Source organism: Rhinichthys klamathensis, unplaced genomic scaffold, assembly GCF_029890125.1.
Source record: "Rhinichthys klamathensis goyatoka isolate OS25496 unplaced genomic scaffold, OSU_Roscu_1.1 h1tg000204l_1, whole genome shotgun sequence".
Taxonomy (NCBI): domain Eukaryota; kingdom Metazoa; phylum Chordata; class Actinopteri; order Cypriniformes; family Leuciscidae; genus Rhinichthys; species Rhinichthys klamathensis.
The window spans coordinates 531,745-559,741 of NW_026606729.1; the positions used below are offsets into that span (position 1 = coordinate 531,745).

The following is a 27,997-nucleotide window of genomic DNA, read 5'->3' on the forward strand; positions in this document are numbered from 1 at the left end:
ACAGAGCTCTTTATCACTTGATATGGACAGTCAAAATTAATCTAAACTTGTAAATCTCTGTCATAAAAGAGTGCAGGTGGCATGCGATCTCCTCATAAGCATCTTATCTTATCTTAGACTCAGATGCTGATGTGTGAAGAGCAAACGGCCCCTGATGACACGCACCTGAAGAGAGCCTTGAGGTTCTCGGGCAGCTCGGTCCTGCCGGCGTATCCGGGGTTCATGGTGATGAAGATGCCCACCGAAGGGACCAGGTTTACATCCTCGCCCATGAAGTTAAACCTCTTCTTCTTGTCTCGAATGGCATCTTGAATACTTTTGACCTGATGGATCATACGTTCACAATATAAACGACACAGAATATGTGTTACTTGCTCTTCAGAACCAATGAGAAAGTGAGAATAAATCACAAGAGTGCAAAACAGCACAAGAGAAGTAAGATCACATTCATTTTCTCAACAACAATAAACGGTTTTAGTCACATCTGCCATGAGCTCTGAGATGAACATCTGTAGAAGCCATAATGAAGATGAAATCTCACTGACTGAACTGTGTTTAACAGCTAAATCGACAGTGACGCTTCCCATAATCCACTACCCGGAGAAGCCAATGTTACGATGGAGGAACTGCTACTGAAATGAAGCGTTGCAAACCATGTAATCGAGTTTGTCTGCACATTTAAACACCTTTTTATTTCTGTACGTTTGAATATTTTGCAATACATTTATAAAGAAACTTGCATTGAGCATTGCTTGGCTTTTAATTGGTTTATTTCGTTAGCAAACATGTCACTATAATTGTTAAGTTCTTTCCATCGATCGATTTCTTACTTTCACATTTAAAAGATTGCATGAGGTTAACTGATGCCCTATGGTCAGTCTGCACCAATAACGATCGACGTGCTTGTTTGCTTTGCGGCCCCTTTAAATAAAGTAAAATAACGAGCAAGGATTCGATCTCCGTCAGAGTCGGAGCGTCCACGAATCTTCCTACGGCGCTGTCGGCAGGGCGGCCAGAGCTCAAGCCACTGGATGAAATAATCAAATTGAATTGTCTGTTATAAAGTCATATCTGCCACTGGCCATTGTGAGAACGAGAGGAATTACAGGCCAGAGATGAATCACTATATCAGGACACAGGCTTGGTTGTGCTTTAATGGAATATTTAATGAAGCGACAATCAAAAACGATCTAATCGGATTAACGCGTCACAGCGAATGTCCAGTCCAGCGGGGTGTGTGGATCAGTTTAGTGTCAGCACAACACAACACATCCAGACGCCTCAGCCCTGAAGACCGTCTGAGAGAGCTCAGCCGGAGGCAGATAAACACTGACATATAACATTAAGCATGAGTCACATATTGCCGAGTGCTGATGGAATAAGATATGAGGCGTTACTTTGCCATGGCCTTACACGAACTCCAAATCCCACAGCACATAGCACCTTCATGAATTTTACATATCGTTCTATAGCAAAGCATCTAAGCCGAGCACAGGCGTGCATTAAGAGCCGCTGAAACAGCAGAGGAAAATGCTGCTAAATTTTCATATATTTAATATATATAGGCCTATATTTTATATATAAGCCACATTGCTAATTAAATATATGAAAATTTTCCAGCAAGTCCAGGCTGCTTTTCCACACACAGTGAATGTGAATGGTGCCCAACTCTTTCAGTGCATTCAGTCTTTTCCTCACACCAAGCATTTCGTGTGCCGTTTCCCCATTGACTGCCATTGTGTGGAGCAGAGCAGCTCACACATTCTGCTAAACACCTCATGTTGTGTTCCACAGAAGAAAGTGCGTCACTACAGGTTTGGAGTAAATGAAGACAGAATGATCATTTCTGTTCCCTACTCCATGAATAGCCTAGGTTAACGACAGTCTCGTTGTTCATAATAAATGAAAAGATGAAAACAAAGTGCTTCGTACTTGTGGACACTCCTCTGCAAATCTGTTTCTCCGCCCATGGAGATCTGCAGTGAGGCGAGCGCTAGAGCTCACTTCATTCCTCTCAATATTGATACGTCTGGAGCTCCTTCTGTTTGTTTTAGCTTAACCAAATGAATAATTGATTCTATCTGTCCTTGTGAAAAACACTATTTCGATGGACTTCATTCCTGCGAAATATCCTCCTACTGAAAATGGAAACGTTAAACATCAGGCTCTTCCCGCTCGCTGCTCAGCAGAGGGCCTGACAAGCGGCTCGTATCATCACTCTGATGTTCTGAGTCACTGTAAACTGTTCCTCGTGACAGATGCTCTCTGAAAACACTACAAAGGGAAAGCTAATTCATTTTTTATTACAACGGAGAAACACCTTTCAGTGTCCTGACATTTCAGACGAGTCTTTCTGACTTTCAAAGAAAAAGTGCGCAGTTCCAGGAATTGCCCATTAAAACCTGTCGCACTGTTTCAGAACTGAACGTGTCTAAAAGACGAGCAGCGACACTCATAATCACGACCATCATCAATCATCATCCTCATAATAGCCATTGTGAGCAAGTGACGTCTGCCAGCATAATGATGACGATGCATTACAGCTACAGCACACACTGTCTTCAGCTTCCCTGCGTAAACTGAATTGCAAGGCATAAAATCTCAATGGCAAACACCAGATGCCGGGCACTTTGAGATGGAGTGGCGAATCATAAAGGCAGAATTCCCTCACAGTGTGTTTCTGGGGCATTATATCTTTCTTTACGGCTTTCCCTGGCTCCGTCTCAAGGTTTCTGAGCTGATAGATGTATAAATCTGCCGTGTCTCTCTCACCTGCACCGCCACCACAGACAGCACCTCCACCGAGATCCGGTTGAACTCGTCGAAACAGCCCCAGGCTCCGGTCTGTGCCAGGCCTTTGTAGATGTTGCCACATGACTGAGGGAGAGAAAGCAGAGACTTATGAGTGCATCACGGGAAACCATCAATCGCAACCAACAGAGTCACGCAAAATTATGCAGGAAATCTTTTGTTTTCTAGAAATGAGCTCACGGTTCCAGCTTATAAACAAGGACAGCACATGCTAAGCAGGCATTTTCTGCGTGGATGAGCAGCATTTGCAAGAACACATTCATATTCTGCACGGCCTCTGTGCTCCAGAGGAACCAGCGTCTCACAGGCTCGGACCAGTGCAGGCCAAAGGTACTGTACAAATATATTGCGTTTCTCCCTAAAAAGTAACTAATTGCAGTACTTTTTACTGATTATAATGTGTTATGTTACTCTTGCATTACTTTATGTCTCTTGACTGAGTCTCGATTTCATCCAAGACAAGTTTTTTAGTAAACAGTAATGCATTCAACAACATCACCTATTTAACATACACCTTAACCTTCTTTTAAAAACACATTTAGAAGATGTTTATATTCTGAGCACTTAGAATATTTCCTGAGCCCTAGAGCTGCTGTTTGCCACAAGATCTCCTTTTTTTCATTGAAAGTAATGTTCTTTGTTTCTTTTTTACTTTTTGTCTATCTCTACGCAACGTTTTACGCAAATTAATAAAACTGACAAGTAAACAAAAATCAAAACAAATAGTAATGTGTAAATTTTTAAATCGTTAATGCGTTGCTTTACTCATTACATGAAAAGTAATCCGATTATGTAATGCACGTTACTTGTAGTGTTACTTTACTAGTTACATGAAAACCTGTAATCTAATAATGTAATACACAGTACATGTAATCCGTTACTTTACTCATTATATGAAAAGTAATCTGATTACGTAATTCACGTTACTTATAATGCGCTACTTTACTCGTTACATTAAAAAGCAATGTGATTGTGTAATGCATGTTACTTGTAATGCATTACTTGCTACATTAAAAAAGTAATTTGATTATGTAATGCACATTACTTGTAATGCATTGTTACTTCAAAACAGAAATCTGATTGTGTGATGCACATTCCTGTCCCAGACACAGACGGGATTGATTGCGGTGGAGGAAAGGCCGTCTCCTCAGTGGTCAGTGTGGTGAACCAGTAAAGATGAGATCAACATCGACAGCAAGCGCTGAGGAGGCCAGAATGCTGACATGGCTCCAGATGTAAATAAGAGCTTCACTAATCTGCCGGCCCCATGATGGGCGAAGTACATTAGGAAATCAGAATCGGGCGAGGTGTAGAGCAATGAGACGGACACACAGATTCATCACAGAGAGTTCAGAGCTCGCTGTGAACTTGATTAAAAGCTGTTCCGATCAAAACAACACTGGTTATATTGAAAAAAGAATATTATTAGGAGCGTTTCTAGCTTTCCATCAGTAACGTGTCCCCATATTTCCATACTCTTATGGAAGGCCATAACTGTCTTTACCTGAAGTGCAGAGTCACTCATGAGCAATAAAGAGCTGCCTCGGCACTGGCAAACAATACAAGACCAGCTCTGTACAATGAATTGCAGGGCGCCTCATCCAGCACTCTTTCTGCTTAAGGGTTATAAAGCACACGGTGAGAGAGACTGCTGCAACTGATTCAGGGAGTTTGGTTGGTGAACTGAATGAATCAAGTACACTCAAGTCCCATTGCATTGTGGGACACAGTACTGTTCCTGTTCATTCGTTCACACGTCGGAGCAGAACCCGAGATCATGGGTTCAATTTCCGTGGAATGCATGAACTGATCAACTGTATTCCTTCAATGCAATGTAAGTGACTGTGGATAAAAGCATATGCCAAATGTAAATGTAGATGCAAAAAGCCCATTTCAACAGCCTGTGATGTTCTCAGTTGCGGTCACCTTGTAGTCCATCTGCTCGGAGCAGTTGAACACGTAGACCATGATGCCCAGGGCTCGGCCCAGGTCCTTGGTGGTCTCGGTTTTGCCGGTGCCGGCGGGTCCAGCCGGGGCTCCGCTCATGACCAGATGCAGTGACTGGGTCAGTGTGATGTAGCATCTGCATTCGAGAGGAGAAGAACAAGCTTCAGCAAACAAACACCAACACAAATGTTCCACATACAATATGTGGCGTATAAACATAGACTTCCTCAAACCCCCGGTTTACCCACAGCTAAAGTCCTGTTATTACAGTGTGCTGTTGTTGTGGCCAGAGACTCGGTCTGAGCAAACAGCTCGATTCTGGGGGAATGGATCACCTTTACACCTTGTGCTCCACATTGCGTGTGGTGTATTTATTGATGACCTGTGCGAAGACCAAAGCCTTTACCCCTGAAGAGTCCTTCAGTGAAGATCATTTGCATTATTAAGCAAGCATGGCACTGTTTTACATAATTTACACAAACAGGCAATGCTCCTGAATCAACATCCTTTGGTCTGGGAAAAACAATCGGATTCGGATTCTTTTTTTAGGGAATTGAAAATGTACAATACGACGAGTACAGTCCGACTCGTGATGCTTACGAGTCAGATCAACTGTGTTATGTTGTACTCTAAAGCTGTATATCAATGTTGTGCATCAAAGCTGAATGTTTAGCATCATTACTCCAGTCTTCAGTGTCACATGATCCTTCAGAAATCACTCTAATATGAGGATCTGATGATCAAGAAACATTTATGATTATTATCAATAAAGAACAAATCAAAAACAGTTATGCTGCTTCGTATTTCTGTGGAAACTGTGATTCTTTCAAGATTCTTTGATGAATATAAAATTCAAAAGAGCAGCATTTATTTGAAATACTGTAGAATAATTTTTAATATTATAATTTAATCAATTTAATGCGTCCTTTCTGAACAAAAGTATTCATTTCTTTAAAAAATATCTTTCCAACTCCAAACTTTTGAACAATAGTGCACATTTTTTATGATCCCTAACTCATAAAATGCAAGTCTGGTGAGTTTTTGATAAGCCTGCAAGGTCCAAATACTGATTTTATAATAAACCAAGCAAAACAGCAAATGAAATATTTTTGGGGAAACTGATTTAAAGCTTTAAGAAATCTCTATAAAGTGAGCCAGCTCCGCAGATGAATAACTCCCAGCGGCCACGTATCTTAATGGAGCCATCTGTGCCACCGGTGTCATCGTCTGCATGCTCTCTCTCTTCAGTGAGAATGAAAGACAGGACTGAGACTCGGTCAGAGAGCTCAGAGACGCACCATATGCTCAGGAAGCTGCACTGCCATTTACTTGACCATCAAACAGGAGCGCCTCTGCTTTGTTATGCTTTCAAAGGGCCGAGCGCTGAAGACAGATCCTCCCGAGCAGCCTGTCTTCCTTCAGCGAGGCCATCTGACGGGACTCACGGCTTAATGGGCTCTGTCTCTGTGAGGATATTCAAAACGAGTCACTTCAAACCTAAAGCTGTCTGTCAGGGCGTCTCACCTGTCTGTGAGCGGAGTGATAACCAATCGAGGAGTGTTGCCCAGATACTCGTACGAGTAGAGGAACTGTGCGTCGCAGATGTTAGCGAAGCAGTGCTTCTCCTTCTCACCCCAGCGGTGCCGCAGTTGGGACAGCCAGAGGAAGGCCAGAGAGCTCTCCACCTGAGAGAGAGGAGCGTGAAGGAGACACAATATGAGCTCATCCAGACTTTCATTATGCTGGCGAATGGTGTGAATAAAGGCAGAATTGAATATTCTCTTATGAGAAGCCTGAAGGCCTTTTCCCATGACTCACGCAAGTGAACTCAGCGTTACGGCTAACCCATGCAGAGTTTCAGTCAAGCATCGCATCGTGCTCTTCAAAGTTCAAACCATTTCTACTTATGAAGGCTGCCAATGACTCACATGACGTATGCAATGCGTTTGGAATAAATCAGATTCTAGTAGTGTTTAGGAATATCCCTTCACAATATCAGGAGAGAAAATTCATTATTATACTGTTTAGTTTTAGAACTCAGATCAATTGTTTAGAGAAATAAAATCACGTTTCGTAATCAAAAATACAGTATTTCTTATTGATAAGCGTTCATGCACAAGTTGTTTTCTCTTTCAATCTTCAGGAGTTTTTTAAGTTCGAAGCTCAAATACATGTTTCCACTGTGTAATGTGCTCAAACCCTGCGTTCTAGCTATCGGGCAATCGCCTAACATCCCCTTCCAGCGGTGCTGTCTGCAATGCAGAGGTCAGAGCGACGTGAGAGCCCTGATGCCAGTCATGAGAAAAGGCCTCCAGCCAATCTGACTTCTATTCTACAGAACCCTGGGCCTTCAAGTGAGACCAAATATGAGTAAATCACATGAGAGCACATCGAGACTTTCATTATGCTGGCAAATTGTGTGAATAGAGCCAGAATTGAGTATTCTCTTATGAGACCCCTAATGCATGTGTGGGCTCAACTCATCTGCAGAAATCTGGAGAAAATAACACTTGATATGGGCAGATGATATGGAGACAAATAGCTGTACCTTCTGCACAATGATTTTGTCCACCACGTCTCTCGCATGGACGTCGATGGTGCAGATGGTCATGACTTTCTGCCGGTCTCCAGGCGTGAGCTGGCCAATCAGCATGGTGATGAGGGTGTTTAACTGACTCACTTGCTTTTTGTAGTGTTCCTTCATTGCGTTCTCATATCTCTGCTCCAGGCTGGAGAACGCAATACCTACATCAGTCGACCACCAGATCTGAGTGCAGGTGAGAGCCACCTGTGGAAGTACACACAGCAACAGTGGCTGGCTGTTTCGCATTGTGCTGATTATTACACTTGGTTTTATTACAAATGATATTATCAGCACAACAACGAGTGAAAAGTTCCACATTGATGTCAGGATGTCTTAGTGTTTGGTACAGTATGTGGGTCAATGACATAAAAACTAATAAAATGTAAGATGCACACACATGTATTCAAGGTGTAAGAAAAAAAAAAGATGAATAACGATATAATGTATTGATGCAATATATATATAAATATACATACGGAACTGAATCGTCACAAAACTTTATCAGTCGCACATGTGTTAAGCCTTGTCAATTTAAGGACTATTGCATGAATGGACAAATACAGACAAAATTATTTCAAAATACCCGTCTTGGCGAATATCCCAGTAAACATGTCTTAAGTGAACGTAAACAGCTGAGATGTGTAACAGTATTTTAGAAATGTCCATTAAGTCTTAAAGTGACAGCAGCCTTATATTCCTGCTGCCGTCTGTCATAATATTATTCAAACAACAACAAAAAAAGAAAAAAATACTCACTGCTCTTGACTGAATAACTTTTGTAACTTTCATAAGGATGAATCTATATTTAATTTGTACAGTGAAGACTATTTGTGTTATTTTATATTTGATTACTTTTACCTATTCAATTTTTAGACCTACCTGAAAAACCTGAAAAGCACAGTTTCTCTGATTTGTATCTTGTTCTATTGTATTTATTTGTGATATTGCTTGTAATTTGGTTATTTGTAAAAAAAAAAAAAAAAAAAAAAAAAAATTGTTTGGCAGAAAAAAGGATAATGCCAAAATACCTTCATTTTCAAGAATTTCCTCCTTTTTTTGTTCATTATGACAGCCGGTTAGTCATTACACGCCGACATTTTTGACTTTACACTTCCAAAGAAATATCAAAATGAATTTTAATTCAGAATTTAAAACATTTTCATAATTGTTTAGTTTGCGAAGGTACGAGAAAATTCGATTAGTGCCCAGAAGAATGTCTTCTGTCATAACATTTTTGTCATAACATTCTTCAAATCCCTGCAATTTTTATTCACAGGTTTAAATGAGGCTTTGAATCCCATTTTCGGTCTCAGACGTTTGCACACCACCATATAAAATGAAGAATCATGATTTAAAGACACATACATCCACTGTTGCTATTAGGCAAATTGCGAACACCCAAAAAACAGCCTTCATTCCGTAAGCACATGCAGGCATACCCTCGGGCTCGTATAGAGCAATACTGCCAGAAATATCTCCCAATATCTTAATTCTATGCAGCAATTCTATTTCAGAAAATCAGCCTAGGGATGTTTACAAGCAGTGAGTTAGTGTCAGATTCATGAGTGATAATGAGTGGAATACCTGTGCCGGGTAGTCGAACAGCCACTGCTCCCGGGGCTTCTCTGTATAGGCCGCGACGGCCTCGGTCATCTCGTGACGCACAGTGTCACGCATGGAGTCCAGGACACGGTTCAGCCACACTTCCACCTGAACAAGCACAGCTCCATGCATTAAACCACTCCAGTGCCATGAGAAGCTTGTCAGCAGCCTCACACTGTAAATTAGTTCCACTACACATATGTATGCATCTGTCTAATCCATAAGCAGATGTTTGAGGAGCGCTGGAGCAGAACTCCAGCAGAACACAGAACTTCAGCAGCAGGATCAGATAGTGGCGTGATACACAGCATTATCAGCATTATAACAGCACATCCTCCAAACATGACTACATTTACACCGTTTCTGAAGAAAGGGTTTCCCTGTGGAAAGTGCGAGAGGTTTCTGGGTCAAAAGAGCACATCTCTGATACTCTGAACTCAGGTTAAATCTATGGGATTATTTCACCTGATTTACTGTTAGTCACTTAGAAGAGTAACAGCACTCCTCTCCTCCACAAAGAGCATGATTTGAGGTGTCATTCATGCCTGTATGTCATTTCATCCCTAATTAAAATGCCTTCAGTAAACAGTGCGCTGCAGAGTGTCTCTGTAAACAAACTCCTCTAATTGCCCTCCTGATAATTGCTGGTGCATTGTGGGTACGGTGTGCTGTACCTGCCCAGTGCAGTCGCAGGGCTGACTGAAGGGGACGTACTCGTCCTCCTTGCTGAACATGCCCAGCCCCGTCTTGGTGAGGTTGCCGTCGCCGTCCGTCTCAAACTTCAACCTCGCCATATTGTCAAACAACTTTGAAAGATGTTTCTGAACCTGAGGGAGAAAACGCAAGGCTTCACAACTGCACAGCTGCTATTTCCGGTGAAGTGTGTCCTAATGTGGCATATGGAAACTTGCAATCTGCCTTCAAGACAATTTGGCAAGCAGGAATCAACACTGCCATCTAGTGTGTGCAAAAGGCAAATAAATGCCATAAGCAAACCTTCTCCTTAGTGCTGCAAGGTTTAAGCACAGAAGCAGGTGTACATGAGGCCGGTTGTGTGCTCGTGTTGTGTGCTCGTGTTGTGTGCTCGTGTTGTGTGCTCTGGGGTGTACTCTGGGGTGTACCTGGTGCGGGTCAGTGCCGCTGGACAGGATGTCGAGCAGGTCCGCTGAGGAGATGAAGTAGAAGCGTGGAAAGGCCAAGCGTTTGGTGTCCAGATACTCAGACAGGGCTTTTTCACACAGAGACAATCTGCAAAAACAGGTGCAATGACTTCACTCTCTCAATCTGAGAGATGACCAGCAGCTCAACGCAAAGCATCATGGGACACGGTGTGCTTTCTGAAATGAGGACTTTAAAGGAATAGTTTACACAGTCAGTCACATGATGCACTAAAAAATAAGTGCCATCAAGAAAGTGTCCAAATGTGCCATTTTTAATTGACCATGAGTTTGAATGAAATATGTGAGAATTGTTAGTGAATAAAGACAAACTCCTGGTATGGCTTCAGAATAGGTGGGATATAGAGTACAGGTCTTATGAACAACTTTATGGCAGATTCATGATGCTTTATTGGTCTTTCTAATGCTTGACAGTTTAAAGACCCACCCACACCGAGAACAATAACTTTAATGATGACTAGCATCCACATCAGCTAGCGATAACTATATTAGTGTCTCACAGATGAACAATAACTATAATTATATTAGCACCTGCACCTGTTTATTATAATGTTCTGTTTATTTTAAGCACACTGAAGTTTTGTTGCTTTTGTCTCTTTAAATGCTTGAGCTCTTAAAGCAGGATGGATTCTGATTGGCTGTCTTTCGCTCTGAAAGTGATTCCAACGATATCGTTCATCTTAGTCTTTATCGTTATAATTATGGACTCCACTATTTCCATAGAATTAGAATGATCATTAAAACTTTATAGTTAGTTTCTGTTTATAGTTGTAGTTATCGTCCTTGGTGTGAACGGGCCTCAAGTCATCATCAACGTGTGTTTTAAGGAAAAGAGCTGGTCAAGCATTCTGTCTAATATCTCGTTCTTTATGTAGGAAAGGAAAGAATAAGGGGAGCAGGAACAAATGAAGGAGACTAAAGCGTTCCTCTGACAGCAGAAGGTAATCAGCTGCAAACCTGCTCTGCATGCCCTCTAGTTTGCTGTAGAGCCCGGGTTTATTGGTGGCCTCCACGACGTTCGGTGTTTTTCTGGCATCCAGTGCCAGCTCTTTAAAATCAATATCGATACCGTCAAAGCGTTTGGAATCCTGTGGAGACATTCATGAGAGCGTGAGTCGAGACAACTTAGTTTGCCATGAAGAAAATCCTCAAAAAACCCTCTGACATTCTGCAGAACATCTGTGTCTCCGGCCGCAGGCGCCCAGCAGTAATTAACCAAATGTTTTCGGCCAAAAGCATTTTCATCTCTCATCTAGATCTATGAATAGAGTGCCAGAGGGCAGGACAAGATGCTACTCAAATCTTTCTCAACTAAAGTCTGTTTCACATTTCCTTCTTTACTAGTTTCTGCATGTGTGTTTGGTGGCTATTCGAGGGCAAGATAAGTTTTCAGTAAAGAAAGAATGAACAATAATAGAAACACATCAGCAAAACCGACCTCGGGTAGCTGAGAGCGAATGTCATCCGATCCGATAAAGATGCTCTCCAGGTGAGACCAAGTCCTCTGCACTTCAAACCAGATGGAGATCACAGAGTCAGTCACCGAGAGCTTTTTCTGCCACGTGGAAACCTCCTCCAAGAAGAACGCGATGTACTTGGATGTCATGAGGTTCTGCAGCTGCACCTGGTTGTCCTCCAGCGTTTCGATGAGCTCCTCGTTGGACTTCAGCAGAGGAATCTCGGTGCGTGGGTGAGGCTCGAAGTCGAAGGCCATGCTGGTCCAGGTGGCGTCCAGCTCGCCGAGCACCTTCTCCATGCCCATCTCCTTCACGGCCCGGTCCACGATGCCCCGCACCTCGTCCTCGAAGTGGTGCAGGTTGAGGCGCAGCAGGTCGGCCAGCGTGGTGTCCTGGTCCATGGTGAAGTGGACCCCGGTGGCGTTCATCAGCTGGAGCCAGTGGCGCGGTCGGATGGCCGGGTTCTGGAGCTCGGCGACGGCTCTCAGCGAGATCAGCGTGTTCTTCACGGTGCCGTCGAGTCCACTGAAGGCGTCCCACGAGCGAGCCTCTTTGTCCAGCGCTCGCAGCTCTTTGGAGAAGCGCTTGCACTCCATCTCCATGTCATCCACGTTGATCTGCCTCCAGGGCGTCATCTGCCAGGCGTCCAGACACGACTGCACCACCAGCACCAGATCCCACAGCTCCTTGAGGATGGGCAGCTCTTTTCGGCACTGCTTCAGCTGTTTATAGTCTGATATGTTCACTTCAAAGAGGTTAGCCGACTCAATGAGCCCAGCCATCATAGTATCCATCTCCTGGATCTGTTCGTGTGCGGCGTCCAGCATCTCATGCGGATTCACACAGTCAAATCTGAAAACAAATGGAGACCAGATTTCACCAAGGCTGCAACCGTCCGGTCTCTCTCTTGAACCCAACACTGAAGTGAGTTAAACTGCAGTTCCTCCACTGGCCACTAGAGGCCGGCTGCAGGAGAGACTCAATCCCATAGACCCGCATGTTAAAATGCCTAACTTCACAGCAGAATAAAACATGTTCACAGTCTGGTGCAAAAAGTGGTTTTGGTCTATATAGATAATGTTGTCCTTCATGACGACTGTGAGAGGGGTGATTTTTTCTATAACTCATCCGTTTGAATTATATTAAGCCTTAAAGTTCTGCATAATTAAGGGCGTGGCCACTTGAGTGACAGGTGGATTGCCGCTGATGTCACTACTAGCCGTTTGTCTGCTAGCGTTAGCGTCACGTCACCTCAGCTAATCCGCATCGCTGCACATTTATACGGGAGTGACGTGTTGCCAAGATGGCGACGGCCGGCTCCGCCCACTTTGGGCTTCAAAAACGCTCTTCAGAAACACTACGGGTGACGTCACGCACACTACACACATATTATTTTTACAGTCTATGGATTTCACACATATATCGATCTGAACTAAACATTGAACAGACGTAAGCAGAATATCAACCCTATACTCTTCTGTAGAGCTGCTTTACAATTTGAATTTGTCTCATATTTGATGAAGTTTGCATCATTGATTCTGCAATTTTCCTGTTTATTACTATGAAGCTGCTTTGAAACAATTCTCATTCTGTACCTGAAGAAGTCATTCTTGCGGAACTGCTCCCTGAAGGCGTGTTGCTCCACATCGAACGAGGCACATTTCCTGCGCAGGTTCGCCACCTCGCTAGCCTGCAGCGGGGCCACGTGCTGCTTCACCCCCACAGCCTGCTTCTTCATGTTGGTCCACTTCTCTGGCAGCACCTGTCCATCAGACACACAAAAAACCAGCATATATGATGTTAGCCACTAGCATATGATGTTAGCCACTAGCGTATTAAGGCCAGACACTACAGGCAAAAAGAAAAACAGTGTTTTTTTGGCATCTGTCAACTTTGAGATTGTGGGCTTTTTGGCTTTTCATAAAGTGTTTTTTTCAGACCAGTGTAAAGAAAACATCCAAAATACACTTTTAACTGTCTCTTTTAGAGCACTGTATCTATTTGCGTCTGTAGATTTCAATAGTGTATATCTTTACAGGCCGTTTTCTCAAAGTGAGTTTTTCCTCCTACATTGAGCCATAAATCTCCACTTCAGTAACACTTACACACACCAAACTCTACAGTTTTATTCTTATCTATATTCTAAGGTTTTTACTGAGGGGTTTGTTCATATATAATTGTCCTGATTTTATACAACATTTTATTCCTAAATAAATGGTGAAAATGTATTTATTTTGGCTGTTGACAGTATTTTCTGATTTGTGCACTGATGGAGACATTCTGTAAAAACCTTTATAGACTCTATATATAAAAAAAAGGATTTTGAACCTGACTTCATCCAATGTTCAGATTTTTGTTCTAGAAATATATACAATTTAGTGTATATTTAATTAGATAACATCTCATTTGCATATTTAAACAACATTTCAGAAAACTTGTAATACAAAAAATGTTTGCAATTATTAATGTAATTGTCATGAGGATGGAGGAACGAACCCATGCGCAGACAGCAAATAACTCAAAAGGGGTTTAATGATGACAAAACAGAAAACAAAACCCACGATGGGGCAAAACAGGACTGGAGGTAGACTAAGACACGATGACAAACGAAGACTCTGACTTGACAGGAAACAAACTCACAATTCTCAATAAACAGGTTTCAGACAAAATACTCACAATGTACCGACACAGGACAGCAAACACAAGGGGATTAAATAGGGAGACACTAATGACAAAGACAGGTGAAACTGACTAGACAATAATGACGAGACAAGGATAACAAGGGGGCGGGGTAACGTAACGAGACAACACAAGCACATGGCTCAAAACACAAGACCATGTGCTTGCACACAAAACATGATTCTGTCATGACCCTGCCTCAAGACTAGAGAAAATCAAGGACACGAGGGCAGAATCATGACAGTAATCAATCAACTAGCGAAGTATGGTGATATCTATTAGTTTTTTTTTTTTTTTTACCCTATTCACCTGGGGTGTCTTGCCTTAAGAGAATATTTGAGAACTTTATAAAACTTTTGAAAGAAAAAGAAAGAACTTTTTTTTATTTTTTTATTTAACTAAGGGACATTTTTTTTGTTTTTTTTTTTGAAAAATTTCTTAAGTTCTTTCTGAAGAAGTTTTTCCTGAATCCGGCCCGGAACCATCATGGGAATGCATGTTTAAGCTGGCCTTTTCGACAGCAGTCCAAATAATACTCTACATTCAGGATATCTACCCGCAGAACATCAGGCTATAGAACAGTTACTGCTAATAAAGCTTCAAGATCCTCATTCCTAGCAGTTCTAAGCCGCAATTAAGCAATCTAATGGCTTTATCTATCAGCGTTCAGTAAAACCTTCCCTCAGAGGCCACACGATCAACACGATCAACACTTTATGGAGACACTTACCTCAAGCTGCTTGTAAACCACATCTGGCAGTTCTTGTTCATAAGTCTTCAGCAGATCGATGGTGTGTTGCAGAGGCTCGAACATCTCGTCTGTAGCGCTCTGCCGGTCTTTCACCCCCATCAGGAAACCCATGATCTCCTTCAGACCGTCATAGTCGCCCTCCTCCACTTTCTGTCCAAATCCAGTCTCCGTCACTCTGATGAACTCTTCCAGGTCGGACAGACTAACGATCACACGACGCGTGGATTAACACAGGGTTCGTACAGATACTGATAAATGAAATTCCCAAACTTTCAAGGACTTTTCAAGCACTACTTTTTTGGTTTTCAAGGACAAGAATCAGAGATCTCACTTATCAAACAATATCTTAATTATCTTTCAAATTATAAAAATGGTAAATAGATCAATAAAAAAAAAAATACAACAAAATGGTACAAATAAAGTGCCGCACATGCAATGACTGCGGTAACTTTAACTATTACAAGGATACTGTGACAAAGATATCGCTTTCCATATTTTTTTAAACTGATTTTTTCTCCCTTGAATATGTATATTGACCTAAAGAATGAAAGCTGTATAATATACTTGAATAATTATATGAGCAATATCACGCTCATAGCTGTGCTAAATGGCTCTATATCACTACAGATGGGTGCGAAAAGATTGTTTTATCAACAAAATTAAACGCTATTTTCTAAAATAGCCTATTGTCTTTCAATAACTCAAGCACCTTTTCAGAAATATGGCTGTTTTCAAGAGTTCCCTTTCGAGGGAACTCGCGATGCGTCACTTGACGCTTTGGGAACGCCCCCAGCGTGAATGCGTCTGAGCACCAATGTCAACTAGTCCAATGGAAAGAATGAGCGTCACGGGCGGGTGACGTCATGACCAGGAAGGCATAAGAGCACATCCGGTGAAACGCGGCATTAGCTTCTGTGTCTCAGCAAGCGATCTGTGTTACTCTGTCTCTGTCTATTTATTGTTGTCTGTTCGATATTATTGGGAAGAGTTATGGCGAAACAACTTTACAAACTCTGTGCTTCCCCCTGCCCGCGTTATTTAACGGGTGGGGACACACACGAGCTTTGTGTAGTTTGTTTGGGAGTGGAGCATGCGGTATCAGCCTCCGAGGGGGCTGATTGCAACATTGTGAGAAGCTTTCGCTTCGCATGCTCCACTCCCGCCTGTCACTTTTCGAGGAAAGTGGCCAGGCTCGCGATCCTCGGGGTGCAGGACACGCGTCTGCCGAGGCAGCGCGGAGAATGCATTCCTGTGGATCGCGAATAGGATCTCGTTACGGGGTTGGAGACGGGTCCGCGGATCTTATCTCCTCCCTTTCCACGAGGGATCCAGTGCTCTCTCTCCGGTCTCGGAAGCCCGCGCTGCGGTCTCTTCCGCCCGGGGAGAGAAATCAATGCTTCAGTGCTCTACCTCCGAGGAGGTAGATGTGCTGGGCATTGAAAGTGTACACAATCATGGCGGAAGTGGATTTGCCATCTCTTCCCCAGCGTATGAGAATTATATATAGCCTATATATATATATATATATATATATATATGATAGTTTATATATTATATATAAAATAAAGTGTATATATATAAAGAATGTATATAAAAAATATATATATATAATAATAAGCTGGTGGAGGTGTTTACTAGGCTGTAGATAAATTAAATATTTAATGGCCAGCAGAAATAAGGGGGCACTCGTCCTTAAAATAAATTGTACGAGTTTCCTTCCCTCTATTTTTCCACCTCCATCACGGGGCCTTCCATTTTTCCCGATCTGCACAGCGAGCTGTCTAGATCATGGAAAAAGCCTTACTCATTTTTTAGCCCCACATTCATGTATATTCAGATATTTGGGGGTTAAGAGAGTATGGCTATGGGGCAATACCCCGGGTAGAACAGACACTTGCGAGCTATGTCTCCCGGTTCAGTATCGTCCCTGAAGGCGTCGGCTTCTCTCACTAAACCATTAAAGAAAACTATTTTTTAATCTAGTGGGAAAAGCATATATGGCAGTGGGTCTAGCACGAGCCTGCTTGCACACTATAGCAGTGCTGCAAGCATATCAGGCTGACCTGCTGTGGTATTTGGCAGAAGTGAGGGAGTTTGGCCCGATGGGGTTTGAGAACTCCGTCGGGCCTCAGATTTATCTCTCAGGGATGGCAGCCAAAGAAATGTGGTCACTGAGAGACACCTCTGGCTCAATTTGATGGGAATCATGGAGAAAGATACAAGATAATCTCTCCCTCGCTATGTCCAACCCACTGGGGCTGCTGGGCGTGAGCAGCTCCAGCCGGCTAGTTTCTCATACACAACACAGCAGCCAAAGCCTTCAAAGCAGAAGCCGGATCCGAGGACCGTTCTTCATGCTGAGAAGGCTGCGGCTCAAAAGAAAAGGTCTGGCGCCACGGCGTCAGACCGGTGAGGGCAGCCCCAACCGGGGTGGAATGGTGTACACCTCATTATACGGTGCCCTTTCCATCTCTGTGCCCTCAGGGGACCGTTCTGCCAACCCCGCCACCCTTGGTGCTTCGGGGCGCAGCGTTCTCCAGCGAGCTTCTGGCGCAGCGTCAACTCGACATTGCGTCAGACTCGCGCCCTCTGAGGGGGGTTCGAAAACAGTCAGTTCGGGTGGTTCCTGCCAGTATGTTTCAGGTCCCCGAACTGGCTGTCTTTATTACACCAGAGGCCAGCCTCGAGGGGCTGGTTCCCTTGGTAGATTTTCTGGCAGCGCGGAAGCTACTGCCAAATATATCTCTATGGGTAATGGTAATCTCTCTGGTAATGGAGCAAGGGGTAAAGGCCCTGTTAGCAAAGAAAGCTATAAAGCAGGTGTACTCACCCGACATTGGTCGGGTCTTTACAGTCGTTATCTCATTGTTCCAAAAAAGGATGGAGAGCAGCGTCACATACTAGATCTTCGTCTGTTGGAGTGTTTGGTGCTGGAACTCAAGTCCAAGATGCTGACACTCAAACAGATCGTGACTCAAATCAGATCCGAGGACTGGTTTGTCACGATAGATCTAAAAGACGTATACTTCCATATCTCCATCCTCCCTCAGCACAGGAGGTTCCTGAGGTTTTCTTTGGGGCAAAGAACACCAGTATCAGGCACTTCCTTTCGGTCTAGCTCTATCACCCCGCACATTCACGAAGTGTATAGACGCAGCTCTGGCCCCGCCAGGCTGCAGTGTATACGCATTCTGAATTGCATAGATGACTGGCTGATTCTAGCGGAATCAGAACAGTTAGCGGTTCGGCACCGAGGTGTCGTTCTCGCTCATATGCAGATGTTGGGGTTGAGGCTCAATGCCAAGAAGAGTGTGCTTTCTCCAGTACAGAGAACCACTTTCCTTGGTGTGGTATGGGATTCAGTGACGATGCGGGCCACTCTGTCGCCCGTTCGTGTAGCTGCTATCCTAACAGCCACAAAAGAGCTGAGGCTAGGCCAGTCACGCACTGTAAAACAGTTCGAGAGACTGTTGGGTCTTGTGGCAGTAGCGTCCAACGGGATACCTTTTGGCCTGCTGTACATGAGACCTTTGCAGTGGTGGCGCAGGACCAGAGGGTTCTCCCCGAGGGGAAACCCACTTCGTATGATCAAGATCACGCGGCCGTGCCTTCGTGCCTTGGTTATATGGAGGAAACACTGGTTCTTAACCCAGGGTTCGGTGTTGGGAGCTCTTTGCCATCGAGTTGCTATCTCGACAGATGCTTCCCTCACCGGCTGGGGAGCGGTATTGGAAGGCCGCTCAGCTCAGGGCTTGGGAGGAGTCATCATCTCTCTTGGCACATGAATTGCCTAGAGATGATGGTCGTCTTCAATGCGTTGAGACATCTCCTCCCAGACCTGAGGGGCCATCATGTGTTGTTCTGAAACAGTGACTGTTAGGCCTCAGGGCAGCAGCGTTCAATGTGATACCCTTTGACCTGCTGTACGTGAGACCTTTACAGTGGTGGCTCAGGACCAGAGGGTTCTCCCTGAGGGGAAACCCACTCCGTACGATCAAGATCACGCGGCAGTATCCCCGCGCCTTGGTTATATGGAGGAAACTCTGGTTCTTGACCCACAGACAACATGTTGGTGGCCTATTATTTTGGTCCCTCAGGAAATTACGCTGTCTGAGGGCAGTGTATATTCCAGGGGGGCCAGAATATTGGAGCAGACACCCTGTCGAGGCAGGGGCTGAGGCCAGGGGACTCCACCCCGAGGCGGTGGAGCAAATATGGGAGTTTTATGGCCAGGCAGAAGTGGATTTGTTCTCGTCTCAGCATACGACGCACTGTCCACTCTGGTTATCCCTCACTCAACCAGTCCCCTCGGGGCTGGTTGCTATGGTGCAGACGTGGCTGAGGCTACGTCTGTACGCATTTCCCCCTGTTGCTCTGCTCCCAGGAGTTCTGGAGTGATTCCGCCAGGATGGAATAAGCCTATTTAGTAGCACCACCCTGGCCGAGCTGAATTTGGTTTGCGGACCTAATTTTTCTCCTCGACGTACCTCCCTTGGAGGTCCCGATCAGGAGAGACCTTCCTCAGGAGAGGCTTTCCACGCCCTGGTGGGTAGTACATTTTTGGGTCGAGACCCCCTGATCACTTGTTTCCTTCGTGGCACTTTGAGGCTGAGGCCTGCAACTTGCACTAGGGTGCTGGCTTGGGACCTTGCAATAGTTCTAGAAGGCCTATCTGGGGCTCCCTTCGAGCCCTTAGATTTGGTCTCAGAGAAGTTCCTTTCTTTTAAGACTATTTTCTGCTAGCTATTTCGTTCCTATTAGAGTCAGACCTTCAGGCCCTTTCGGTCCCCACCTGCCTTGAGTGCACCGGGGATGGCCAAGGCAATCTTACCCTAAACATGGATATGTTCCAAAGGTGCCTACCATTATTCCGAGGCCTATTGTGCTGCAGGTTTCTGTCCTCCTTTTACATCTGCGGACCAGGAAAGGCTGAACCTCTTGTGTCCAGTGCGAGCACTGGATACTTATGTTCATCGGACATCTTCAATGAGGAAGTCCGACCAGCTATTTATTTGCTTTGGATCACCTAAGAAGGGTCTTCCTGCTTCTAAACAGACGGTTAGTAAGTGGATAGTCGAGGCTATTTCACTTGCATACGAGTACTCTGACCATCCGTGTCCCTTGGTGGTCAGAGCTCGCTCAACGAGGGGTATGGCGGCCTCTAAAGCCTTGTTATTTGGGGTTTCTCTTCAAGACGTTTGTGATGCGGCAGGCTGGTCTTCACCGCTCACATTCGTCAGGTTTTACAGTTTGGACCTGGATGCTGCCCCAGGTTCTCAGGTGCTTAGTGCTTAGTTCCAACAGACTGACACTCAGGTACTTGGAATTCTGGCGTTTTGGGTATTCTCGTTCCCAAAGCGTCAAGTGACGCATCGCGAGTTCCCTCGAAAGGGAACGTCTCAGGTTACTACTGTAACCATAGTTCCCTGAGAAAGGGAACGAGACGATGCGTCACCCTGCCATACTTCCTGCATCCCTGTGATCGGCTTGCTTCGACTTTTTGAAGCTAATGCCGCGTTTCACCGGATGTGCTCTTATGCCTTCCTGGTCATGACGTCACCCGCCCGTGACGCTCATTCTTTCCATTGGACTAGTTGACATTGGTGCTCAGACGCATTCACGCTAGGGGCGTTCCCAAAGCGTCAAGTGACGCATCGTCTCGTTCCCTTTCTCAGGGAACTATGGTTACAGTAGTAACCTGAGACGTTTTCCAACCTTAAATTTCAAAACGTCAAATTCAAGCACCTTGTACAAAATCAGGCAGAGCATTTTGCACCTTCAATTGCCTCTGATTAGCATATTTGTCATGGAATTAGCTACTCAGTGCTGTTACCTGTTCGTCACATGATCGATGAGATGCTGTTTGAACATCAAGCTCCACTTCTTGATGACGTTGAGCAGGGCAGATTTAAAGGCACGAGCGTCCACCCTCATCCAGCCCTCGAACACATGTATGGGCTCCAGTCGCTGCACCTCTTCGTACAGGCGCTCGTACGAGTCGACCTGCTGGCGGAAGTGCTCGAGCGTGGGAGGGGCTTCTGGGACGCCGTGCTCAGCGTGGGCCTCGACCTCGTCACTCGTGAGGATGTGCCCGTACAGCAGGAACTGCTGCATGAACTCCGCCCGGTCATCCACGTACAGGTAGGCGTAGCGCTCGAGGGTGTTGCGGTACTCAAGGCACTTTCCCATGATTTTCTTCACACGCTCCGAAAGAATTTGCCTCATTCCTGCCAGATCCAGCATGTCCTCCATATCAGCCTGAAGCAACAAGACCACTATGTCAATATATCCGATTGTAAATAACATGAAAACTAAATTGTCTGCTCTTGTTGTTGTACGTTTCTGGTTTCACTGTGCACAAGTCAGATAAAAAAAAGTCTGTTCTTTATAATCTTTTCAAAACCAGCATATGAGGACCTTTCTCAGGACTCTAGCTAGCGTTGTGGCAAGGTTCTCTCAAAGTTATGAACAAACATTCTTCTCGACTGGTCGAGACTGTTTTCCAAGATGGCTCCTGCCTGTATACGCGATGTGGACTGTCTTTATAAAGCATTCTCAATGCTTCGGTTTGCAGGTAGGGACCCTCATTATGCTAGCGTGTTAGTGTGGGGCTATTTTGAGCCTTGTTAGTGGTATTAACTAGCGATTTTTATTTTTACTTACTCTATGCCCCATATACTAGTGTTATAAGCTAATCTGTGGTTCGAGCTAAAACTGGGTACATTCGATTATCATGAAAACACATCCCAGAGAACGGTCGACTCGTACCCATGTGTTATTAACCCCTAGGTTCATTTTGCGCCGGAATTGTCCTTTCTTTAATGTTTTAAAAACTGGACATTTTGAACATTTATAAAACATTCAGAAATAGCATTTTCATAACTTATTGAAAACTAACTTAACTTAATCGTAACAAATGGTAGCAAAACATTTTTTAATATATTTTTGTTTTCCGGGAATGACTTGATCTGCCTTTGAAATGACTAATTGTCCGCTGACATCATAAAACCCTTCTTACTTTTTAACACTTCCCCTCCAACCTTAGCATGTAAAATGGATTAGACACCTTTCACGATGACTTTAAAGAAGACAATAAAGGATCGTTGAGTTTATTCACGTGATTTGTACCTGATAGTGTGGGAACCCGATGTGCTCAGATAACCGTGGCACAAGCGTGGAGATCCTAAAGACATCATTGATGAGGCTCTCCACCAGATGAGGGAAGCCGTCTGAAGCCTCCGACTCCAGAGACGGGCGGAATATGATCTCCGGAGCCTGCAGACACAGCTGGGCCTCGAAGAGAGGGTCGAAGCCAGCCTTCTGGTCTGTATCAGGGGATTCGTGTGTTACTGTAGTGTGGAATAATCAATCTGCAGTGCTAGGAACGTCAAGGGAAACCCCTATAATTACTTTTACTGAGGCTTAAAAAATAATTAGACAGCACACCTGTGTTTTCCATGAAGAACTTGAGGGAGCTCTCAATAGCATCGAAGAAACCGTCGATGAGCATTTCATCAATGTATTCCACATAAATCCTCCACTGTGCAGAGGACGGGTCTGCTTTAAAGAGTGACAAATTGTCCTGGAACAAGATAAAAACAAAAGAAATGTTGAACATGCGCCATTTTGTCAGTTGTCATTGGACGGGATTCCCACTGGCTTTTGTCACAGCATACTTTCAGTAACAGATGGATCCTGGCTCCGGAGGCTCGGATGTGGTTGTACGTTCTCTCCAGACGCTCGGTCTTATCATCCAGGTTTAAGAGAGTATCTTTCTTCCCCTCCTTCCTTTCAAACACTGGCGTAGTCCAGCTCTTCATGATGGTCTGGATCTCCTCCACATTGTCCTTGGTCCTCTGTAGCCGTTGCTCCAAGTCATGTACCAGCTCACGTTTGTCCTGGATGTATTCCCAAATTCCTAACACATTAGAAAGGTAGAGCTTTTAGTTAGAGTATTCTAAATCAAAAGAGTGGATTATCATGTCATTTCAAACCTGACAATGGACATTTGCAAAGGTCATTTGTGGTGTGTTCATTTGCATTGTAAAGAGCAGCATGAACATTCAGCTAAACATCTGCTTTTGTGCTCGTCGGGAGAAGAAAAAATCATACGGGTTTGGAACATGACAGTGAATTATTCCTTTAACAAAGTACAAAAAAGCTTGATTAAGAGACCAGACTTAAAACACAGACTTGAGCATATAAAAAAAATAAGAATACTAAATATAATAAACGTCAATCATAAAATAAAAACACAAACCGATAAAAGTTTTTTGATCAGAGCTCTATGGTAATAAGGTAACACTTTACAATAAGGTTCATTAGTTAATATTAGTTAACTACCTTAGTTAACATGAACTAATAATGAACAATACTTATTCAGCATTTAGAATCTTAGTTAATATTAATTTCAACATTTACTAATACGTTATAAAAATCAATGGTTGTATTAGTTAACATTAGTTACTGCACTGTGAACTAACATGAACAATGAACAGCTGGATTATTATTAACTAACATTAACTAAGATTAATAAATACTGTAACAAATGTATTGCTCATGTTAGTTCATGTTAGTTTATACATTACCTGATGTTAACTAATGAACCTTATTGTAAAGTGTTACCATAATAAGTGCTGTGAACAACAAAAAAGAGATTTGTCTGAAATATTTTGTGGAAAATGTTCCTATTACCTGCCAGATATCACTGAAATAAGCTGATGTTCAGGCAGATTTGAGTGTTCATGGTGATTGCATCACACTAACGTCTGTAGATGATCTTAATAGATCTACTAGTGTACATTCAATAGCTCTACCTTGGCTTGTCCAGCAGAGGCTGTTCTCCGCTTCTTCCAGCTTGGCATCGATGTCTGTCAGCTGGCTCTGGATCAGGGGCATCTCCACCTCTAACACGTTGCTCATCACTCTGTTGTACCAGTTGGTTGTGAGCTCCAGATTGGCCACATACTGCCACAGCAACTCCCTCTTGGAATAGATGTCATCAGCCATATCTGGGATGGCTTCAGCCTGCCTGGCCTTCAGGTACTTCACCTCCCGCAGAACCGACACCAGCTACAGGACCAGATAACACTCACATTCACTGCTGGAACTGGAGCCCATGGATAACATTATCAACATACTGAGCTGCATGTATGAGAGACCTGCGGGCTGAAGTTGACGGAGATGAGTCTCGTGCGGTGGTCTCGGGATATCAGCGGCTTCTGGAGATTGAACTGTGACTTCTCGGCCACAGAGCTAGTCCAGAAGTCATACAGTTTAGAGGAGTATCTGCAAAAGAACAAAAAAATCAGCAAGACAATTACTGCCTTTTTTTCGATGAATAGTTGCTCTTCGTTCATCAAACATTGGTGGTGCTTTATTCAAAAGATTACAAGTAATTCATGCAACTTGTGTGCAATAAACCTACACAAATCTGAATTTCAGCTGGTGTTTTCTTCCTCTACAATATCTCTCAAATCTCAGATGTCAAGCATTGCACAGCGCTTCTAAAGACCGCACTTTTGCATTAAATACAATCGCAAATTAGATTTTCCAGCTGCGTTGGAGGGAAATGTAATCAGTAAATAATGGCATGGACTTAAGTATGTTCAGAGGACTCGGAATATAAAGCCGTATATAGACCACTTTGATATGCATATACTGCATACGTGCATTTAGATTGTTTTCCTTGCTGGAGCTTGACAGTATAAATCAGTATAAACCTTCGCTGTCTGGAAAAGAGCAGCGCGGACATTTTCTCAAACATCTTCTTTTGGCTGACAGAATTATTAGATAATGTTGTTGAGGTATATTTATTCAAAGGACCGTCGAGGGATTGGGAATGGGAATGGGATAGGCCCGGTTCAATCCTGGATCCCTGTGAACACATCACAGCTCTGAACGGGCACATTCTTAAGTATTCAGATCTCAGTCTTGAACATATTATGTACAGATTACACTCCTCCAGCGTAAAATCCTTATCTGAGTAGGATTGCATGTGCGTGAGAATGATTGAACTGCCGGTTCTGACCAAAGCTCAGCATTCATCACGAGCGCACGTCGGCTCCCTGTACTGTAACAGTAATCACTTTATAGGCCAATTGTGAGAGACTGTAGACTCTGGCCGTTATTGGATTTCTGTGCGATTGGTGTGTTGTGGATCGTCTTATACAGCTGCAGAGCTGCGGTCCACGAAATCAAATATCTCTTTGCTTCACACAAGTCATACATCTCAGTGTCAAGATATTATGACAAGAGATACCAATAACATCTCCGGCTAAATTGTGTTTACGCAACACCAGTGATTACCATCATCTAACGAGGGGGCTTCATTTTGCAGATCTGGCTCCTTGGGAAATGCATAATTACTTTCTCATATGAAGGGAAACTGCACGCAAAACACACACATGAATACAAGTCCTTGGTTACACATACAGACGCTCATGTGACTCTCTGTGGACAGTCGTGTGCGTTCCTGCGTTAGCTACGCTACACAAAACCATTGTTCACGCCGTGCTATGGAAGCATTGCGCATAATTGGAGGAAATGAGACCCTGAAGTAATAATCTACAGACACTAGCACCTTAAATGAGCAAATAAATCATGTTTATTTGTTTATTCCATGTAGAGCCTGAAGGTCCCTCAGCAATACCATCATATCTTCTACTTACACCTTCATGCTCACGCTTGCAGCAGAGAATATATAGGTCCTTCAATAAAAAGGCCCATTTATTTCTACAAAGCTGGATCATAGTGGTCTATATATTGGATAAATAAAAATTGTTCAACTGGTTTATAGTTTAAACTGGGACACACAATGAAAATAAACAAGATTAGTAACAGGGATTTAAGATACTAGAGGTTTAATTGGACAAAAACAGACATTCAAAATATTTATGTAAACGTATGGGCGTTTCCGAAACACTGCTTTATGAAGCTTCGAAACCTTTACAAATCTTTAGTTTCTTTCCTGGTTTTCCCGCTCACCCTCTGGATTTGTTTGTTTGATTGGACTGATTTACTGTGCTCTGACCCTTTCCTGTCTTTTACTGCGATTGTGGATTTCCCTTTCATTAAAACACTGCATTTGGATCCTCAACCTTCGTGTCTCGGAGCAGTTCGTAACAGCCATGCACAGATCCAGCAGCCGAGCAAGACCCAGACCCACCGATGATCCAGCAGTTCAACTCATCCGTTTACAACAAGATATTGACACACAGGTGAATGTGACAATGGAGGATGGTCTGGGCAAAGGATTATGGGAAATGTAGTTTCATGAGGGAATGACAATAGTCTGGGGTGGAGTGCCCTCTGGTGGTAATGACGGTCACTCTCACTGGTGATTGTGACCGATATAAGAGTTTGGTCATATCTCACCCACCCCATAATTATAGTCATATGCTCTGTGTGTGTCTTGTTAGCCTATTAGCCCCCTGTGTGTATATATAGCCCTTGGCTTTCCCTTGTGTATATAATATAAGCTGACCGTTTGAATTGCTGCATCAGCTCATCGTATTTCTCGATCACCTCCTTTCCATCCACAGACTCCAGACACCTATCATAACACAAACAAAGAAGATGTTTAATGAAGAAAACAAACTGTTGGGCGATTCCCAATCAAGCCTTCTCAAAAAAACACAAAGCATAAGATATTTACGGGTAGTTGATGAATCTGAAGTTATTGTAAGGGCTTTGTATGCGTTCCTGCAATTGTTGGACAAATCTTAATCCTCCAGAAACCACAGGCATGTTCTTGAAGACAGGAGAGTAACCTGGAAGACCAATAAACAGTTAAAAACACAAGATAAGAGAATAACAAACACCACAGTGATGTTACTTGTCGATAATGAAGATGAAGACCGAACCCTGGGTTTCCTCTTTCTGCATCTGATTTTTGAAGATCATCTTGCAACATTCCAGTTCCTCGTCAAACATTTTGATCAGCCTGGGATATCTAGTGTGAGCATCGGCTGCTATCAGGGGTCGTTCCAACAGTCTGCCAAACATGAACAAAACCTGCCAAGCAGAGACTCTATGAAACTGTGTTGTCATTTTTGTATTGAAAAAAAGTTTTGTCTTGAAAAAACAATAAACACAAATGCTTTCCACCAAAGACATGGTTCACTGCACTATCAACTGCGCAAATCAAATATGCTAGTAATGAAAACATGTTCCAGCCGGGTGGAATATTCTGCTTGTTGCAAGTACAACTCAAAAATAAAAAAGACCCTAAAGTGTGTTTTCTTCTCCTGCAGGGTTCAGACTGAGCTCTGTTAAAGATCTCGAGTCCGTGGAGATGTGTGTGCATTCCAGTCTTAAAACAAGTTCCTGATTGGGACTTGATAATATGCAGGTATCTATAACTCATTAAAGACAGAACAAAGCTCAGAAACTGTCTATGTATAATGTCCCAAGGAGCATGAGTGCAGCTCCACACCAAAAAACGCTTTCGCAACATTGTTGTATTTTTACACTGACAGAAAGTGTTGCCCACCTTGAAAGCCTCCTCCAGTCCAGAAGCATCATCAAAAGCAAGACCAAAGATTGCACCCAATTGCTGGTCAGAACCGTCCACCGTGAGCTGGAGCTTCATTAAATCTGCTTCAAACTCCTACAGACAAGCACCCTTTAATCAAGGAACGTCAACCTGTCAACTGTGCTTTTGTTGCGTGTTGTTGCCCACTTACCAAATTACAAACATCAAGGCAGTCGTACGGCTTCTCTGAGAAAGTCTTGTATTTCTCCAAGAAGGATTTATGTAAGAGCTGGACTTTATGGCAGAGAGACTTTCCTTGAATCCCTCCAAACTCGACCTTCTCCAGCTTCATCATGTCAACTACAGTCAGCAGGAGAGTCTAGACAGTGAAAATGGAAGAAAAAAAACAGACAACATTGTCTTCATATAATATCACTTTTTTCCTCACATAATTCCATATACCTTAGTTACCCAGAACGCCTGTATAATTTCAGGTTTAGGGCCCAAGCATAC

At 43.6% G+C, this 27,997-nt stretch overlaps 1 protein-coding gene across 1 annotated transcript in view; it reads right to left on the bottom strand.

Moving 5' to 3' along the window:
• dnah9 (dynein, axonemal, heavy chain 9) overlaps positions 1-27,997 on the bottom strand; it is a 121,408-nt gene that overhangs the window by 86,447 nt on the left and 6,964 nt on the right. Inside the window, exons 7-29 of the mRNA XM_056263251.1 lie at positions 27,696-27,863; positions 27,503-27,619; positions 26,874-27,024; positions 26,666-26,780; positions 26,495-26,563; positions 24,171-24,297; positions 23,826-24,081; positions 22,686-22,927; positions 22,456-22,591; positions 22,138-22,334; positions 20,843-21,267; positions 14,989-15,211; positions 13,175-13,341; positions 11,561-12,431; positions 11,080-11,210; positions 10,066-10,192; positions 9,619-9,771; positions 8,927-9,052; positions 7,307-7,546; positions 6,283-6,443; positions 4,738-4,894; positions 2,773-2,877; positions 166-323 (exon numbers count right to left, since the gene is read on the bottom strand). Of these exons, the coding sequence (XP_056119226.1) occupies positions 166-323; positions 2,773-2,877; positions 4,738-4,894; positions 6,283-6,443; positions 7,307-7,546; positions 8,927-9,052; positions 9,619-9,771; positions 10,066-10,192; positions 11,080-11,210; positions 11,561-12,431; positions 13,175-13,341; positions 14,989-15,211; positions 20,843-21,267; positions 22,138-22,334; positions 22,456-22,591; positions 22,686-22,927; positions 23,826-24,081; positions 24,171-24,297; positions 26,495-26,563; positions 26,666-26,780; positions 26,874-27,024; positions 27,503-27,619; positions 27,696-27,863 (4,622 nt within the window). The remainder of the gene's footprint in view (positions 1-165; positions 324-2,772; positions 2,878-4,737; positions 4,895-6,282; positions 6,444-7,306; positions 7,547-8,926; positions 9,053-9,618; positions 9,772-10,065; positions 10,193-11,079; positions 11,211-11,560; positions 12,432-13,174; positions 13,342-14,988; positions 15,212-20,842; positions 21,268-22,137; positions 22,335-22,455; positions 22,592-22,685; positions 22,928-23,825; positions 24,082-24,170; positions 24,298-26,494; positions 26,564-26,665; positions 26,781-26,873; positions 27,025-27,502; positions 27,620-27,695; positions 27,864-27,997) is intronic.